At 38.0% G+C, this 19,058-nt stretch overlaps 3 protein-coding genes across 4 annotated transcripts in view; 1 reads left to right on the top strand and 2 right to left on the bottom strand.

Annotated features, from left to right (window-relative positions):
• Positions 1-321: 321 nt before the first annotated feature.
• On the bottom strand, positions 322-10,898 carry LOC142983860 (protein THEM6-like). The gene is made up of 5 exons (XM_076131011.1): positions 10,699-10,898; positions 3,113-3,279; positions 2,588-2,802; positions 1,960-2,148; positions 322-1,593 (listed from the first exon to the last, which is right to left on the bottom strand). Exons 2-5 carry the CDS (start codon positions 3,276-3,278, stop codon positions 1,468-1,470), a joined length of 696 nt encoding a protein of 231 aa, XP_075987126.1. The 5' UTR covers position 3,279; positions 10,699-10,898; the 3' UTR covers positions 322-1,467.
• Positions 10,899-11,835: 937 nt separating this feature from the next.
• On the top strand, positions 11,836-13,733 carry LOC142983823 (uncharacterized). The gene is made up of 2 exons (XM_076130922.1): positions 11,836-12,177; positions 12,637-13,733. Exons 1-2 carry the CDS (start codon positions 11,994-11,996, stop codon positions 13,305-13,307), a joined length of 855 nt encoding a protein of 284 aa, XP_075987037.1. The 5' UTR covers positions 11,836-11,993; the 3' UTR covers positions 13,308-13,733.
• LOC142983822 (uncharacterized) overlaps positions 13,727-19,058 on the bottom strand; it is a 31,227-nt gene continuing 25,895 nt past the window's right edge. The window contains exons 13-16 of one of the 2 annotated variants that reach the window (XM_076130920.1): positions 17,792-17,899; positions 17,262-17,403; positions 16,609-16,862; positions 13,727-16,495 (exon numbers count right to left, since the gene is read on the bottom strand). In XM_076130920.1, the coding sequence (XP_075987035.1) occupies positions 15,575-16,495; positions 16,609-16,862; positions 17,262-17,403; positions 17,792-17,899 (1,425 nt within the window). In that variant the 3' untranslated portion in view covers positions 13,727-15,574. The other variant, XM_076130921.1, reaches the window with a different exon arrangement.

Genomic DNA, 19,058 nt, shown 5'->3' on the forward strand with positions numbered 1-19,058 from the left:
ATAACTTAAGACAGAAGGTCCTTTAAGTAGAGACTAAATAGATTAATCGACTTGGTATTATATAGATCTCACCACTTTTTACGGCGAGACTTGAGGTTTTTACAGAATGTTTTTGATGGCATAGATACTTAACATCCAGGCTCAGAAAAAATACTCGTGCTCATCACACAAAGATTTGTCCCGGGTGGGATTCGAACCCACCACACGCGGCGCTACGGTTGTTGCGGCGAGGTGACCGCTTAAACCACTGCGCCAAACGTGCAGTTATATAATATAAGTTATTATTATTATAATTTCATCAATCGTGAATGAAAGCCTTCGTAACTCATTTTAAACTTTATTTGTACTACATAATAAGATAATGACAATAATCATAAATTATATACATTTATTAGTTGAAGTCTTAAGTGTACACATTGAAATCGTAGAGAAAACAAGACACAATACGACAATATTGATCCAAAAATGTTAATTTCACTTATTACAAACCCATTCCGACTTGCAAAGTTCTTTTTATCAATAGTAAGGAGATAAAACCGCTTTCTATTTCCTTAATTTTTGATCTAAAGAATTGTTGAAAATATCTCTCAATACTGACCAGTTTTAAGGCAAGTATTGGTATTTGAAAGAGGTCTTGACATTTCTAGGGACGACATGAAGTTAGAAATATAAGATTTTGGTTATCTTATAAAATGATTTTGGGGACAAGAAAGCCCTTTCTCTGTCGTCATGTGTCAGGCAGTAAGAAACTCTATATTTCAAGTGATTTTTCAAATATGTTGAAATTTTAGTATATGGCCGTTCGATGGTAAGTTAAAAGTGATTGATAATGTTCTCAATGTGTACACTTGTATTATAGTTATTTTAAACCTAGCTTAGCTAGAGGATCACATAGTTTGACTATATAGTTAATAGCAGGTAGAGTTACATGAATATAACCGAATACAACAATTAAATGAGAATAATTTCATAATTAATATCTTACAGGGACGCTAGCTTTTTTGATATCATAAAGTCCCAAGTTTATTTGCTTTTACAATAAGCTCACAACAAAGAATTAATAAATAATACAATAAACTCATAAATAGTATTAAAAAAAGACATGATTCGACATTTATTTCATCACGACTAGCACAATTCAACACAGACAAAATATTTTTTAAAACACAAATCAACAATACATTTCATAAGATTCAGAATTTTAAGTTTAAACACTTATAAATATAGACATATTTACGTTATACAGAAGCACCTCTGCCTATCCCACGGATATAGCTTGAAAAGTCGTTCAACAAGCACACTTTTAAATAACGTATTTGATCTGCAATCGTTTACAGACGTCTGCACCGCACGGCGTCCGCGCGCACACTGACCAATATTTCACTGCTCGCGCGAGTACCCCCTGTTGCTGTCTCACTCGCTCTTGGAGTGCAGGGCGTGCTCGCCCGGGGAGTGAAAGGGATAGCTTCACTCGGTCGCTGTGACCATTTCGCCGGCGCCAATGTTTTGGGTTGCGTCTAGTGTTGGTAATGGAGCAGTCGGTGCTCGAAGCCTGGCTGAACTCAGTTCGTTGCATTGCACCCAAAGCTCCAACTGGAAGATTTCAGACAAATTGTTAGTTACCTTGTTTGACAAGAACTATAGCCAGGTGTCTTAACGGTGGCAAGACTCATAAAATTATAAAAATTGGACTGATATTGTCAAATCGATTTCTACATGCCGCTTTTGTCGTAAGAGAAGCAGTTAGAGCTAACGCTAATCTTGTTCCGGAACTTACCCCTCCAAATGATTGGAACAAACAATGCAAAACATCATAATATGAAATGCTCAAGTATAAGGATTCCTTTAATGTCCAAAGAAAGTTTTTATTGTATCTAATCCTTGGCTTGCTAATATTGCTTGAATTATGGATATCAAGGGAGGCTTGGTTGATCCTGCCGATTTCATAAGAGTCTTTACCTCAGGCGGCATCTTCCCTGGCGGCTGTCGGCAGGTGCCGCCGCAGTGCAGCTGTAGCAGCAGCTCGGCGATGGCAGCGGCCGAGGTGTCGATGACGCGCTGCCGGCACACCGCCACCGCGTGCACGAACCCACCCGGGCCGACGAACTCGTGCTCCATGAATACTGTCTTGTCGTCCCAGTAGATTGCCTTGAAGGAAATAAAGAAAAATCTGTAGGGTAAAAACTTACAGAAATTTTAAGTGGATGTGGAAAATTAATTATTATTTGCTCTGAAGTTTTAAAAGATCTGTGAATAGAAAGGTATTGACGCGGATTCCAGTTCGAAACTTCTATCTGATGGTTATCTTATTCCTGAAAATTTTAAAAAGACTTTGTGTTCTGTCACGATAGTTTCTGATTAAAAACTTAGGAGGGTCTAAAAATGAAGCACGTAAATTGTTTGTAAAACTTTTAGAAATTATCATCAACAGCAATAGAACTTTAACATGACTATACGAATCGTAACCGGCAGTCATGTATGACAAGACCGGTAGAAGTCTGTAGAGTTCTTTAGTATCTGCTTTTCCCCAATTCGAAAAAGGCTTGAATTTATGAATATATAAACATAAATATATAAAATAACTTACTTTAGAAGTAATAGTAAACTTGGTAAACGGTTTCAAAAACCGCCTATATCTGATGGTAGCAGCGGCTTGCACCACGGATCCACCTGCCACCTTGATGTTGGCGTACAGGCCTGTTCGTTCGTAAAAGTCTGCTCGCGCAAAGTCCAGCTCTCGGAGATAGCGGGCGTTGTTCATATGGTAGAGCAGCGTGTCTATATCGTTAATTAGACACCATGCTGGAATACATAAAATAGCATTGTAAGAATAACTTAACAATTCAACCAAACCCTCCCCCATCTATGTAACACGATTTTTAGGTATTTATCAACTACCAAAAAATTTAAAGCTTTAGGTTAGGTCTCTAAATTGATTTGTTAATCATCAATGCCGACCCACCAACGCCTGTTGGCGAAAACAGGGTTTCATAAAAGGGAAAGAGGCTTGCTTTAAATGATTAGGGTTCATCATGGGAGCTGTATAAGAACGTTTATAGAAAAGCTCGAACTCTTCGCAATTAAAACTGATAGTGTAAATATCATCGCTTACCATCAACTTCCGTAGTCCCAAGTATGCAGACCTTCTTCTTGAAGTAGCGCGCTTTAGCGACGGTGTACATCATCCTAGCGAAGTAGGCAACGTCCATGCTGCTGTACAGGAACAGAGCGCCGGCCACCACAGCCGCTGCCCATCCTGGCACGCATACCGTCCACATTCTGCACAAGTAATATGCAGCATGATATTTTACAACAAGTAACAGTTTCTTGTGTCTGGCAGAACTTGCTTGTCGGTTTTGCACAACTAATTCAGTGTTTTCAACATGGTTACTTAGCAGTCGAAAAAATACGACTTTAAAATATTTTTTCATATATTCCATTTAATATACTGTGTTATTGACGGAATTAGGCGTAGAGCCAGGATCACCATGAACATTAACAAAAAAAATCTTGGGTCTGCTTACCCCTATGCGTAGTATAGGTATACAGTGTGAAAAGATGTATGGAAGTGATTGAGGCAAGGGAAGTTTGTAAGGATTTGGTCTCTGCCTATCTCTATTGGTAAAAGGCTTGATATTGTGTGTGTGTATGAATACGCAGTTTTAACAGCCGGTTCTGTTATGGAGAGATTTTCCGCATACTTATAGCTAGAAGGCTATTTGATATAAGAATTTCGGTATGTGCGAATATGATTTACACGTTTGTCATTCGAAAAACTTACGATAGTACAAAATATTTACACACGTCAAGTCGTTTGTGCTATGTAAATATGAATAGAATGAAAAATCAGAGAATCGGGTAAACAACGATGATTCATCGAAATAAAGCGATAGATATGAGTATGAATGCATACAAGTTTTAAACGTGTGGATATTTTTTTATTCAAATGAATGATTAAGAAACTGTTATAAACATTGCAAAGAGTGCAACACTCTCGATCTATATGGTATTAGCCTTGTATCAACCGTATTTCTTAACCAAGTATCATCAGATAGCTAGATAGTTCGGTTACTGATTAGTTTATTAAATCAAAATAAAGGAGAACGACTCGATATCTAGTTTAAAATTAGTTCACAATAGACCTTCCGTAGTGAAATAAATCTAAAATAATAAGCAAAATACATAAAAGCTAAAGTCCAGCTTTTGATACGACTACAAAGTAGTCCCTATTTACGCGTTTATAAAATTGATAAGACTGCAATAAGTTAGTGTCGGTCGTTGGAAATGGGTGTTTCTATAAATAACGAACGTTGTCAAGGGTAAACATAATCGATAGTGGCAATTAGGTACGAACGGAGCATGCATCGTATTGTGTAACATTTGTTTATTGTCTCTTATCAATTGCATTTGCTGTTGAGGCCTTTTAAATATATATGTAGAGGAAAATATAAATGTGAATAGGATAAGTCTGGTGGAATGGCAGCAAATTATAATTATTGGTGTCTCTCTCGGTAGTAAGTTAAAGTTAAGACATAGGTTTATGTATTGTTTGTGTAGAAAGGCAGGTAGAAATCATTTCAAGTGCTTAGCATTCTAAAAGCTCTATAGTCAACTTGCGTATAGGTAATGTAGACCTAAGTAGTATAAATGAATGTAAAACTTTAAAGTCAGTCATTTCTAAGAAAGCATAACCTATATACCTACCTAGGTTACCTCACATAGAACTATAAAATGGCTTAGACTCGGAAGTCTAAATTGTAGAGCGCGTAACGAAAGTGCCTTTCACAATTTAACCTTAAAAAATATTGGAAATGGAAAAAAATCTTTTAACAAATGTATTGTTATTATTTTATTGAGACTTATGAGTTAATTTTAATGTATCTATCAAACGCCGTTTTGACTACAATAACGGGTAATACGGTTTTAGTGCCTGACAAAAATGTTATAGCATTTTTTATTTAAGTAACATATGCTCTTTAAAACAGGCGTAAGACTAAACTTGTATTTACGTATCTTACTTGAAATACACATACACAAATGATTTCCAGGTACATTTTCAGTACCTATGTACCGACAAGTTATGTTTCAATCAACCATTGAAATATTAAGTAATCTACTATCTATGCTATTACCAAGGTTGTAGAAGTCTACTGTGGTGAACCTAAACTCCACCTAAACTCCTTCTACTCTATGGTAGATGCCATATATTAATCATATAACGATTTGGCATTCTCTGTCAATAAATATATCAAACACGTAATGCTCGTATTTTATTAATACATAATATTGGCGACGAGGAAAAACTGAACCTAAATGGAAAAGCTACGTAAAAAACGGAGCACCCTACGTGGGATGCTCACCAGACTCGATACCTACATCGAGCAGAGGGCGACGATGTCTGACGAGGACATCACCGCTCGCTCCGCAGCCTTGAAGGACACCATAACAGCACTGCGAGAGTTACAAGAGAAGATAGAAAACAAAACCATAGATGATAACGATGAAACAGCGTATTTACACGAACAAAATTACGGCTACGAATTCGAAGAACTTCACACTATTTTAGTATCAAAACTTTTAACAAAAAAAACCATTATTCAAGGTCAGCGACAGGAAGACCAACATAGAATATACCAATACCATAAGATTATACCAAAAATACAATTTAATCCTTTACATGAATCAGAAACGTTCAATAACTTTAAAAAACGTCTGGAAGTGTACTTTAGACTTAATGAAATTACTGAGCCCCACATGAAGACAAATATTCTTCTGTCTACATTATCACCAGAACTCCATGAAAAATTATGTGATTTAATAGCACCAGACGAACCATTGAATAAGACATTTAACGAAATTACTGAAACACTTGACGACTACTTAGACCCAAAACCTAGCAAATGGGTTCTACAACATAAATTTATATCGAGAACTCAAAAATCGGATGAAACAGTAGCGCAATACGCCGCAGATTTAAAAAAGCTCACTACCAACTGCGAATTTAAATGTCAACACTGCCAGAAAAACATTTCAGAAAGCTTTTTATCTCTTCAACTCATAAGAGGATTGAAAGATAGCGACGCACGTACAAAAATTTTACAAGACCGAACAGTATGTACATTTAAACACCTGACACAGATTGCAACATCTATTGAAATGAGTAAAGCAGAAAATACATCAATGCTTCCGAATGAACAACCAAGTAGTGACAATATCAATAAAATTTCCACTGATTCCTACAATAATTCAAAAAAATCTCCTTTTAGAGGAATCACACCAAGAGATTTAAAAGGGAAATGTTTCCGCTGTGGTTTAAATCACGAAACCAAGGTGTCCGTCAAAATGGCGGGTGGAAAGTCATGAAATCGAATGAAACGTGCTCTATTATTTTGTAGTGTTTTGGTAGTATTTAGTAGCTAAGCAAAAATATTTAGTAGTATTACCAATACGATATGAAACGAAAAACAAAATCCGCCGCCAAGCTGATGTCTGGTTGGCGGGTGGTAATTGAACGGCGTGAAATGCTTTACATTTTTATATGTCAGATTTTAGTAGTCTATTGGTAGGTAAATAAAATAACATTAATCTTATCTACGTGCTAATAGTTTACAAATTAAAGGCATCACACACACTACATCGAGTACGCCTACGCATATTATCACAGCAATGTTACTTACGAGTGTCATTGTTATTAGTCTGGAGGAGTATTTTTTATAATTTATGTTACCGTTGTTTTACACTAATAAAAAACGAATATATTAAATTATATAATAATGTTAAATAAAAAAAATAGTACCTACATTGAATGAACGAGCTTTAAATTTGAAATCTCTTATAAACCTGTTAAGTAAACATTGCTGTGATAATATGCGTAGGCGTACTCGATGTAGTGTGTGTGATGCCTTTAATTTGTAAACTATTAGCACGTAGATAAGATTAATGTTATTTTATTTACCTACCAATAGACTACTAAAATCTGACATATAAAAATGTAAAGCATTTCACGCCGTTCAATTACCACCCGCCAACCAGACATCAGCTTGGCGGCGGATTTTGTTTTTCGTTTCATATCGTATTGGTAATACTACTAAATATTTTTGCTTAGCTACTAAATACTACCAAAACACTACAAAATAATAGAGCACGTTTCATTCGATTTCATGACTTTCCACCCGCCATTTTGACGGACACGAAACCAAGAAATGTAGCGCTATAAACATAACATGCTATAAATGCAAGAAGGTCGGACACTTAGCTAGTGTGTGTCTACAACGGCGCTCAGATGCGAAGCCCAGTAAGACTACACCGGATATAAATCAATTAAACGACTCAGCGATAAGCGATGATGATGAATGGAATGATATTAATGTTATATCTGGTGAAACATCCGAAAAATACATGATAACGGTACACATTGAACATGCTAAGATAAAAATGGAATTTGACACTGGAGCCACACTTACTTCTATGTCATTACGAGACTACAGAAAATTGAAAATCGGCAAAAGAATCTTTAAAACTAATATAAAACTCAAAACATATACCGGCGAAGTAATCGAACCTGCAGGTGTTGCATACGTTCAATGCAGATGCCAAGGAAAAGAATTCCACGGTAAATTATACCTCATCAACAACAACGTTGACCCCGTTTTTGGCCGGAGTTGGATGAAAGAACTCGAAACTCTAAATTTAGCAGATATAAAAACTTTACAGCAATCAGAAAATCTAGAATTAGACCAGCTTTTGGAACTTTACAAGACATCAGTATTTCGATCCGACTTAGGCGAAATACCCAATTACAGAGGACACCTAAATCTACAAGAAAACACAAGACCAATTTTTATCAAACCACGTAGAATACCGTACGCTTTAAAAACCAAAGTGGATGAAGAGATCGAGCGACTATGCAAACAGGGTGTCATCACGAAAGTCGACCACTCTGATTGGGGTACTCCAGTGGTACCAGTTGTCAAACCGAATGGGAGTATCCGATTGTGCGCTGATTATAAAGTTACACTAAATAAAGTCATACAAGATGAACAATATCCAATACCTATGATAGAAGATATATTTGCAGAGATGAACGGAGGTAAACTATTCTGTACACTCGACATCACCCAGGCATATCTCAACATGACAATGGATGAAGAAAGCGCAATGCTACAAACACTAAGTACGCATCGAGGCACTTTTAAGGTGAACCGCCTAATGTTCGGCGTTAAGGTCGCGCCGAGCCTTTGGCAGAAATTTATGGATAAACTCCTTCAAGATCTCGAAGGTGTAAAATGTTTCTTTGATGACATCATCATTCAAGGCATCAACAAAGAACAATTACTACAGAGACTTAAGCTCGTGTTAGACAAACTAAAAGAAAGTAACCTACGAGTAAACAAAAATAAGTGCCACTTTTTCAAAACAAGCATCGACTATTTGGGACACACTATCGACAAAGAAGGTCTACACAAAAACAGAGAAAAGATTAACGCAATAATTAAAACAGAACGCCCAGTCAACACCGCAGAATTGAGGACATTTCTTGGAATGGCAAATTTTTACAACAAATTTATACCCAACCTATCATCGATCACGAATCCACTGAACAACTTACTCAAGAAAGAATCTAGTTTTCGATGGTCTACAGAATGCGAACAGAGCTTTATACACATTAAAAAAGAAATTCTAAGCGAAAGAGTACTTATACATTTTGATCCCAAGAGGCCCTTGGTTCTTGCAACAGACGCATCTCCACTGGGAATCGGAGCAGTACTATCACATAGACTTCCAGATGGATCAGAAAGACCGATAGCATTCGCTTCCAGAACACTATCGGATAGCGAGAAGAAGTACAGCCAAATTGACAAAGAAGCTACTGCCATATACTGGGGATTGAAGAAGTTCTTTTATTATTGTTACGGTAGAAAATTTATCCTAGTGACAGACCATAAACCACTGACAATAATTTTCCACCCACATCAAACGTTACCAGCAATGAGTACAATGCGATTATTCCACTACGCTCATTTCTTATCTGGATTTGACTACAACATTGAATACAGAACTTCGCCTAACAACTCAAATGCAGATTACCTATCCAGGTTCCCAGTAGAAAACACAAAGGCAAACAAAATGGACCAGAATTACAGCTTTCAACTTCAACAAATACATACCATTGATGTCAACCCAAATATCATAGCGAAAGAGACAAGTATTGATTCCGATTATACACCATTAGTACTCGCATTACAAACTGGCCGATCACTTAAAACGCTCGGTTACAATGATAATGAATTTACTTTACAAGATGGATGTATACTAAGAGGAACGCGAGTCTTAATCCCAAAAACATTACGCGAACGAGTGCTGGACGAACTACACCTCGGTCACCCGGGCATTGTGAAAATGAAGCTACTGGCCCGCAGTTTTGTATACTGGAAAGGAATTGACAATGATATCGAAACAAAAGTTAAGTCCTGTAGAACATGTAGATTACAACAAAATGAACCAGAGAAAGCACCACTACACCACTGGGAACACCCAAAGGGCCCCTGGCAAAGGCTTCATATTGATTTTGCCGGACCTGTTTACGGATACTATCTTTTAATAGTTGTAGACGCATTTTCGAAATGGACAGAGATTATACCTACTAAATCAACGACAAGCTCTTGGTGCATCCAAAAATTGAAAGAACTATTTTGCACCTATGGAACACCTCTACTCCTTGTCTCAGACAATGGCCGACAATTCGTATCGGGAGAGTTCGAAAAATTTCTAAAAGACTGTATGATTTCGCACAAAACCTCTGCTCCATACCACCCTGCAACCAATGGACAAGCTGAACGATACGTACAAACAGTCAAGAGAATCTTACGAAGCTTAGAGGGAGAAAGGGGTAATCTTCAAGAGAAACTTGTTATGGTAAAAACTCGCCTCAGACGGACACCAAACTTGAATGGTCAGACACCTTATCAGTTAATGTTTGGAAGAGAAGTTCGAACAGCATTACACTGCATGTTTCTAAACACCCATAAGGAAACTACATCAAAACATCAAGAGATCAAGGTCAGACAGTTGGAAGTCGGCGAACGTGTACAGGCCCGTGACTACACGAGTGCTTCGCACCGTTGGCAGTTTGGTACTATCACAAGACGTCTAGGCCGACTTCATTATGAGATCCGCACCGACAACGGCGATGTCTGGCGCCGACACCTCAACCAGGTGTTGGCTGCATCTTATATTCAGCAGAACAGCTAAGAGGTTAGGAGGGGAGAAATGTGGTGAACCTAAACTCCACCTAAACTCCTTCTACTCTATGGTAGATGCCATATATTAATCATATAACGATTTGGCATTCTCTGTCAATAAATATATCAAACACGTAATGCTCGTATTTTATTAATACATAATATCTACTTACCGTAAAATGATAATCTTTACCAGGTATTTAAACTAAAAGGTTTGTAGTATTTATACAGGTACTATATATCCATTAATAAAAGGATATAGGTTAGTAGGAAACCGCTCTATTGAGGATGAAAAGCTATTAGCGTTATCGATCAGCTGATGTAATGTATTATGGTGACATCTTGCACATATGTTTACCATGACAAGAGAAATATATAGCCACAAACACAATAGACACGATTACTTACATTTATATTAAATATACAACACAAGAATTTAATAAATAATGCGACAAACCTTGAGTCACCAACCGGCGAATTTCACGTAAAAAATTAAAACAGCATATCCAAAGGACGAATGTAAATACCAAACTAATCCCGTCTGTCGTCTAAAATAGAACAATTAAATCCGATTAAAAGTATAACGATATGAATGCTATCGTATAAAATGATAAAATAACCTCGGAATCGACGTTGGTATAATTTTTTTTCACACACTGGTCTAACGTCAGTTGAAATGCGCGCGCAGTACGATCGATACACGGAAAAGTCCTGAAACTCTATTGCCGCCTGTCTAAGATTGGCGCGAAATTTTGACGTTTCGGTTTTTAAGCAAAATGAGGTATTACTTCAAAATTAAGTTAGTAAGAAATAAATTAACTTCTTTTAAAATTTATTAATTCGTCTTAAATTACCTTGTAATCGTAACAAAATTAAACGAGTTTCGAATTTTATCGTGTACTCCCCAGAATCTTGTAGGTAAGTTAGGTTTACCTATGTTATTAAAATGTATTACAGAATATTGTTCACTTAAATGAGTACATCGAAATTCTAGCTGATCGTAATTGATATGAAATGATGGTAGGTTAGTGATGGTATTGATAAACCTTTATCTAACGTTTTTTATCCTAGTAACTACTAAATCTAGTTTAGTAGTTGCTACCTGGCAAACTTTTTCTGTACCTGTACCTATTTTAATTAATTCTGTTATTATTATATTCTATAGTACCTATACATTTTAAAGCCCGTTTCGTAAAAAAAAATGACCTTACATTATTTTTTACCACATGAGACGGCAAAGATGAATCTTTATTAGTCTGCCATATTTGGTCTAGGCCGGTTCGTTCCCGTCTCGTCTAAAATATTAGTAGTATTATTTTAATGCCCTCTAATTTTACCAGTTTTGCCTGAGTTATATTTGGAAACAAGTTAACGTTTAAACATTAAGTAAGTGGTTGTTAGACTTAGAAAACTGAGTTAAAATAGGTACCTACCTAATCTTCATATTGCGGATAAGAGATTCTACCGAACAATAGGAATGTCGTAGTCGCATGCACAAGATTCATAAATGCAAGGGAAGTTACCGCAACGTCCGATCCATCGCTGATGTACGACAGAGCTACGCGAGGCACGGCGCGAATCGGCGTGATGTCGGTGACCTCGGTGCAATGCTCTCACTCTTTTATTCATGAGTAACTAGAAAGAGACGCCACGATACCGTCCGATCCGAGAATCAGCGTTACCGTAGTGACGTGTCAGACGAGGGAGTGTAAACAGTGTTTTTGTTCGTATCGTTGTTGAGTTATAACCAAAATGAAGGAATTTAAATACAATGTGATACAGTTAATCGAAGGTGTTAAGGATAGACCATGTTTGTGGGACAAAACTACAGAGAATTATAAAGATCGAGTGGAAAGGAGACTAGCTTGGGAGGAAATATTTGCTATGTTGGAGGAGGGATACGAAAATATGACGCCGGAAGAAAAAAGACTGACAGGTAACGGAAATAAACATTGCTCAGAATTTTTATTAAGTCTTAGGCGTTTATTACAATCGTGTGATCTTAGGAGTAAGACAAATTAAACTTCTATAAATATGTAGTTAGGTACTAAAGAGAACGTAAGTTGCGTCATTCCACTGCGTACCGTGACGTTGTCGGCTTGTCGGATCATTAGGAGTTAGGGAGTGTTCTCACTGCGCAAAATCGTACGAGATGTTTTGTCGTACGAGATTTCATTGTGTTTATTTTTATTTAAATCTGTTTACAATAATAAGCGTTTATGACATTCATATTTGAGCAGAATTAAGTACGGGATTACTTTTTAATGCTGCTTCGAGATTGTTATTTATATAAGCATGGTTAAATTATTTACTTACCAAATTAGCTACCTACTTATTTTGTCAGCATCATACACTGCAGTGTATTTTACATACTAACAATTAACTTTCATTACAGGTGAACACATTTTGCACAAATGGACGAACATAAGGGACACATTTGTAAAATCACTTAAAACTAAAATGGGGCGGCCAAAAAGACGATACCTTTTGTACGATCATCTAAAATTCCTTACTAAAATAACACCAGAGCAAATAGTTGTCGAACCTACCGAATTCAGCAACGAAGCGAATGAAGAAATCCCTTTTATGAAGCAGGAAGCTGACGCTGAACCGCAATCACCCGAATCATCGGAGAGCTACGAACCAAGCACTATCGAGAAAAATATCTCGAAACCGAATAATTTCTGTGCCATCGAAAGCACTTACAGTCAAAAGAAGTCGAAGCGAAATGACTTCGGTGAGTTGAATTCCGGTGAGTACTACATGAGCGAAGAGAGCCCTACCACAAGAAGGAAATCAAAACGTATATTTTCGTTAGACTTGAATAAAGATAAAAAGAAGAAGAAAAGATCTATGAATGACGTAGAATCTATGAGTGCTGATATAGATTTTATTGAAGTAGATGAAAGTGATAATCCAAGAGTAATGAATGAGGACGAAGCGTTCTTTGCTTCATTGTTGCCTACCGTCGTCAAGTATAGTGAGAATGAGAGACTCGAGTTTAGAATCGAAGTTCTTTCGGTAATGAGAAAAATTATGGATAAGCGAAAGTGGTCAAATGAATGAAGCCTTACATACCTAGTTTAATTAGGTAGTATCTGGATTATGTCAACGTTATTTCTTCTTGCGAATTTAATAGATTTACTTACCTTAAAAATACCCGATGCAAGCAAAATTAAGGATATAACTGTCTATTATTCTTATGATGCATTATTCCAACTATTAATGTTTCTAATAGAAATATTAAAAAATGTCTTATGATTGGTAGTTCGTCCAGACATTTCTTGAATCTATCTGCTTATTGTTGCAGCCGTTTTACGGTTCTTGTATCTATAAAGGTATTTGTAGTAATTTTGTAAAGACTGAATAGCTATAATTTGATATTAAATATTTTAAGTTTTTCCACATTTTCTTTTATCTTAGTCTCTATTATGCATTATTGTTATAAGTATTTAGTCATTAAGGTTTAAAATAAAAGCATTAAATGTTTAATAGATAAGTTTTAATGATCATTTTTTCTGTAGCACTTTAAAAATAATGTTTACAGTAATCACAAAAACACAATCTGTTTAATTAAAAAATAATGATGAAACTCCTAAACATTAATTATTAGTTTCCCTTTACAGCTAATAAATTTAAACTTCTAAGTGAAAAATATAACAAAAACGCATCTGCAATACTGTAATTTTCGTCAGACAATAATATCGGAGGTACGCTACCTACAATATTTATGAACAATAACAACATGCTGGAATATATAAAAAATTTGAACCTTACTTTTAGAAATGGCAGATTTTTTTTCTTTTAAACGAAATAATACATAGGTTTCAAAAACTCTCAGAATAATATACGTAAGTCGTAACATTGGATTGGTTAATTTTAGTGCCTTTAGCGTGGACAGCCGGCGACGGTATAGTACCGGTGCCCTCGTACACTAACTTCCACCTTAACTCTAAATTAAGTTGAACTATGGGAACGCCACCCAATGAGTGCACAAAAATTTATTCCCAGTTACAATTTTCACTATACGACCCAATACAGGTCGGAACTCACTAAATTCACTAAAATTTAAACACTCCCCCCTCCTCACTATTTACAAATTCGGAATGAATCTTGCATCTAACGTGTAGAATTTTGCGTATTTTTATTCGATAAAAACTGTCGGTTATACGAGACACGGGAAACATTTTATTTCTCATCGCACTATATGGCTTTTATATACACAAGCTGTAGAATACTGCATGGAAAATGAATAATCAACGGCTCAAAGCCAGTCCGGTAAGCCTGCGACCGGCCGTGGGACTATCGGCCCACACAACACATACACACTATATCATATCGGTACAATAGTGACTAGACGGTCCCCTAAACAAAAATTGGGGATCAAAAGTTTATTTACATGTTTTACACTATAGATATCAAATTCACACTAGCTTAACACATTGCTACTATTCAATGTTAATATATTTATTAAATACAGCGATAATAACGCCCTTTGGAAACGTAATGTAAAGCACAGGTGAGTACGCGCCAAGTAATACTATTGGCACCGAAATATTACGATAAACGAAATCTCAAAAATAATTCAAATCACCCGAAGTTTAAAGCTCCCATCGTCTTTTTGTCATTCATTTTGTGCTGTGTCACATGGAAGTCGCTTACCAACTAAAGCTATGCGAATATACTACAATATTCAAAATCAAAAATATATTGGCTCCGAATGAATCGACAACGCGCTAATGAAACGAACCGTTTACCTCAAACATCAGTCTAGCATCGTTATGAAGGGCTATTTTATAAATTATAAATACAACTACACCGCTAAAAGACGATTAAATTCACATTTTGAGTATGGCCTGTATTCACTAACGGAAACACTTAATTCTATCAGAGGTAACCTATAGAAATACATTTTTATACAATTACATATCGATACAAATATGTATATGGATATATTACAAGAAAAATATTTAACAATACAAAGAAAAATCGTCAGTTCGCACTAGAAATAAAAACGAATTTGAACTTATCGGTGACGCAACTTAGAAAATAATAACACGTAAAGGAACTCGCTAAGTATCGATCGATTAAACTTTAACAAAATAATAAAAAAATCGCAACGCATCGCGAACTCGTTTACCGGTCTGTTACACTTATAAAATTATATACAAAACAATTTCAACAACGTTTATTAAATCGTACAGCTAAGAAGTTTCTCGTGTCAGTTGAAGAGATCTCGTGTCAGTTCGTATATCCATCATATACTCGGTATTCTCGCGTAATTATTTCGTAGCCACAGCCTCGGGAGTAAGAGATTAGTCTAGAGCCGGTAGTCAGTTGGCCGCGGCGAAGTCCAGGGCGGGTCTCCGCTGGCGCGGCTTCTTGGGGCGCGGCGGCGCGCTCTCGCCCACGCAGCACAGGCACGTGCCGCGCTTGACCACGCCGCGGCCCGAGGCGCGGCGCCGGCCGCCCGCGCCGTCCGCGCCCGGCGCCGTCTTGCCGCTGAGCGAGCGCGGCGCGGGGTACGTGCGCAGCGGCGGGCCGTCCTCGTCGCTGGCGTGGCCGCGCGCCTCCTTGATGACGGAGTCCAGGCGCATGTGCGCGCCCAGCCCCACGCCGGCCGACGAGTCGGACGCGTCGTCGGATAGACTCTTGCAGCACTTGTCGTTGTCCGAGCCGAAGTCGGCGCGGGCGGAGGTCGTGCCGTCCCAGAACATCTCCGCGTGCCCGTCGGGGGACGAGCCGGTGGTGTCGCCGCCCATCGACTCGAGGGTGGCGTCTCTGGACGAGTCGTCTCCCATCATTTTACCGTCCTCGCCGGTCATGAGTCCGTCCGGCTCGTCCATCAAGAAGCGGTGGTCTCGCTCCCGCTTGTCGTCGTAGCACACGCGTCGTATGACTTGTGTGACGTGTCCGGCCGAATGTACGATGGCCGATGCGGTGTTGTTAGTGAGATGTATTTCTCTGGAATCGTGCAGAATGTTGTCGAATCTGGAGAGGCCGTCGTCTTTGACGAGCACTGAAGACAAGTTGATGTTGTTTGTGTGCCCTCCAGGAAGTGAGTTGATCATATTGTCTATATCCGAGTACTTTATGGTACTGTGATGTGGCCCGCTAGTTTCAGGAGTTGCCTGTGATATGACCGTGGTCTGCGGGGCTGTCATAAGCACGGTGCCTGCCGGTCGGTTTGAGTGGAATATAGTTGATGTTATATGTCGGGCCTTTAGCCCACCTATCGTGAATGATTGTTGTACCTAGAAAAAACAAAATAAAGTTTACGTATACAAAGTTACTCCATATCATATCATAGTCAATTGTCATGTAGCGGGACATTATAATAATAAGAAAGATTTGAATTGTCACTAACCTCCCCCTCATCAGTAGGTTCGCTGTGGAAGGTGGTATTGGGATGTGACCGCGCGAACTCTTCCTGATCAAGCTGGATGGTGGCTTGCATGCCGTCTTCGCTAACAGTGACGATGCCCACGTCCTCGAGCCCTAGGCCCAGGTCTGTGTGGCGGTCGTCGTGCAGGTGTTCCGCGCGGGGAAGCAGCTGATCTGTCGCGATCTGATCGTCCATGTCCGGCTGGGGTATACTGCTTTGTGTTAGTATTGGTTGAGCTGTAACAAACAAACCAATCGATTTCGTAGAATAACTAACAATGTACATGATAGAAAAACAGAATTTGTGATTCCAGTTAACATTTGGTGTCCCATAATAGGACAGTGTTTCTTTTATCTTTGTTTTATTGTGATTCACTAATTTGAAGACCTCACCTATAACTATTTTTTAAATGTTCTTCTGACCAATATTCGACCACGAACCTGATAGCTTTAACAGAAGCGACCGAAGCGAAGCGAAGCGAAGCGAAGCGAGAAGATGTATGCACTATGCATAGAAGGCTATTATACGGAAATAGTAGAAATTTTAAACCAAATCTATAAATTACAAGTTGCAAGAAAAATACTGTAAACTTGTAACTAAAATTAGATGTTGCAAGAAAATATAGAACTACTTACGCGTATGTGAGTTATGTGCCTGGTCCTGCGTGTTGTGGTCGTGTGCAGGCGACGCGGCGAACAACAGCTCCGCTTCAGGAAATAGTTCCGATGCTGAAGGGGAATCCACGCCTAGGTCTTCGCATTCTTCTGATAAAGATTTCTGGAAAAAGAACAGTGTTAATCACACTGTTTGGTGTATTCGTGAGCAGCTGTAAGATATTAATACATTACTATAATATTAGCCTTTTTTTCTACCCACATTATTTTTGTATTTGCGGTTTTAATTTTTTATAGGAAGTGTGATTCAAGAGAGGTGTATGTGCAAAAAATTGTAAAGGCTATTTGTATAATAACTTTTTAAATCGAGCGAAGACAGGGCGGGCCTTTAGTGTAGGGTTTGTTTAGACAAAATTAAATGTATGGTCATTCATATCAATGTGTGGTCTTCGAAGTTATGTAAGTTACGGCCGCTAGTAAATAAAGAAAATTAGCGATGTGATTATTGTCAAGTATTATTTAAATAAAATAAAGAGCAAACTTTTACTTACTTGTAACCGCAGTTCATGTTCCAGTATAGCGTACTTGTGCCTCAGCGCGGCCGCAGACACGTGAGTCAGGCGCGGTCGATGCGTGGACCCGTCCTTCTTGTGAACCACCTATATTATACCACATACGTTAGTTTATCTCGTTTGAATTATGTTTAAAGGAATATGGATAGTTCTGTATATTTTCGACGTATTTTTGCTTTTGATTTCGGATTATTACGACCCCATTTGATTTGAAAGACTAGGGAATGATTTTAGTTATTTTTTTTGATTGATTGACTTTATCATCTGTTAAGCACAAAGCCGTAATGACGAACAGTATTTGAAGCCTACATAAATGATAACTGCCCAACATAAAATCATGACTCGGATGACGGCAAAGCACAAGCCCTTCCGTAACTCCATAGACATCAATGATATACCTTATTTCTATGACATTTAGATTAAAATTTTAACCACAACAACTAATGAAGGAATCTCCAACAATGATCCGAATGAAAGGGACATGCGTAGTAAATGCAGGACCGGACTCGACAATGGATAGTAGAGAACTTCATGCAAAAATCATAAACTAGACGCTAGAGAAACGTTTCGATAGTAAGCTTATTGTCCGAGGGTCGGAAGATATGAGAAAATAAAACAAAGACTAGTAATGAAGAGGGGGAGGCGTAATTAATATAACACCTAAACGTCCGTGTTGGATAGTCGAGCGGAGACGCCGACCAAACATCATTTAGAAGCGACATTTCGATTAACACTGACTGCCGATAATGCTTAATTGTGAAAGCGCTTTAGTTTCCACAATTAATCATTCAATGCGCAAAGTAAATATACAGTAAGCAAGCTTTATGCTGTTGCCACTTGCACTTAAGAACTTTTTTCTTATTTCCAGATTTTTTGTATTTAGAGCACAAAATGTCGCGTCTACATCATGTATAATCACGGCAAACCAACGAACGAAGAACAGCTGACAAAAATAAATCGATGCGTGCATTCTACTAAAGAGGCGGTATACTAAATCGTTTAGGGTTCAGCATCGGCTCTACGTTCGATGTACCTGATGGTAGGCCTTATCGTCGCAATCGGACGCGTCAATATCATAGCCGCACCGCGGCGAATCATCGTGCGAATCGACCATGTAAGACTTTTTCGAATCGACGTCGAACATCTTATCAAATATCCTTTGCGCCTCCATATCGGGACTGTATCGATCTGGGATCGGGTCCTGAAGTTGGAAATGTGTGTCATACACCGTTCTTCTAGAACTATA

Source organism: Anticarsia gemmatalis, chromosome 25 (genome assembly GCF_050436995.1).
Source record: "Anticarsia gemmatalis isolate Benzon Research Colony breed Stoneville strain chromosome 25, ilAntGemm2 primary, whole genome shotgun sequence".
NCBI lineage: Eukaryota > Metazoa > Arthropoda > Insecta > Lepidoptera > Erebidae > Anticarsia > Anticarsia gemmatalis.

Bases quoted from the DNA above. Each gene is read 5' to 3' on its own strand.
- LOC142983823 (XM_076130922.1), top strand. From the start codon at position 11,994: ATGAAGGAATTTAAATACAATGTGATACAGTTAATCGAAGGTGTTAAG. The intron at 12,178-12,636 runs GTAACGGAAATA...CTTTCATTACAG, and splicing joins GGAAGAAAAAAGACTGACAG to GTGAACACATTTTGCACAAA.
- LOC142983860 (XM_076131011.1), bottom strand. From the start codon at position 3,278: ATGTGGACGGTATGCGTGCCAGGATGGGCAGCGGCTGTGGTGGCCGGC. The intron at 2,803-3,112 runs GTAAGCGATGAT...TATGTATTCCAG, and splicing joins TGGGACTACGGAAGTTGATG to CATGGTGTCTAATTAACGAT. The intron at 1,594-1,959 runs GTAAAGACTCTT...GAAATCTTCCAG, and splicing joins CAGGGAAGATGCCGCCTGAG to TTGGAGCTTTGGGTGCAATG.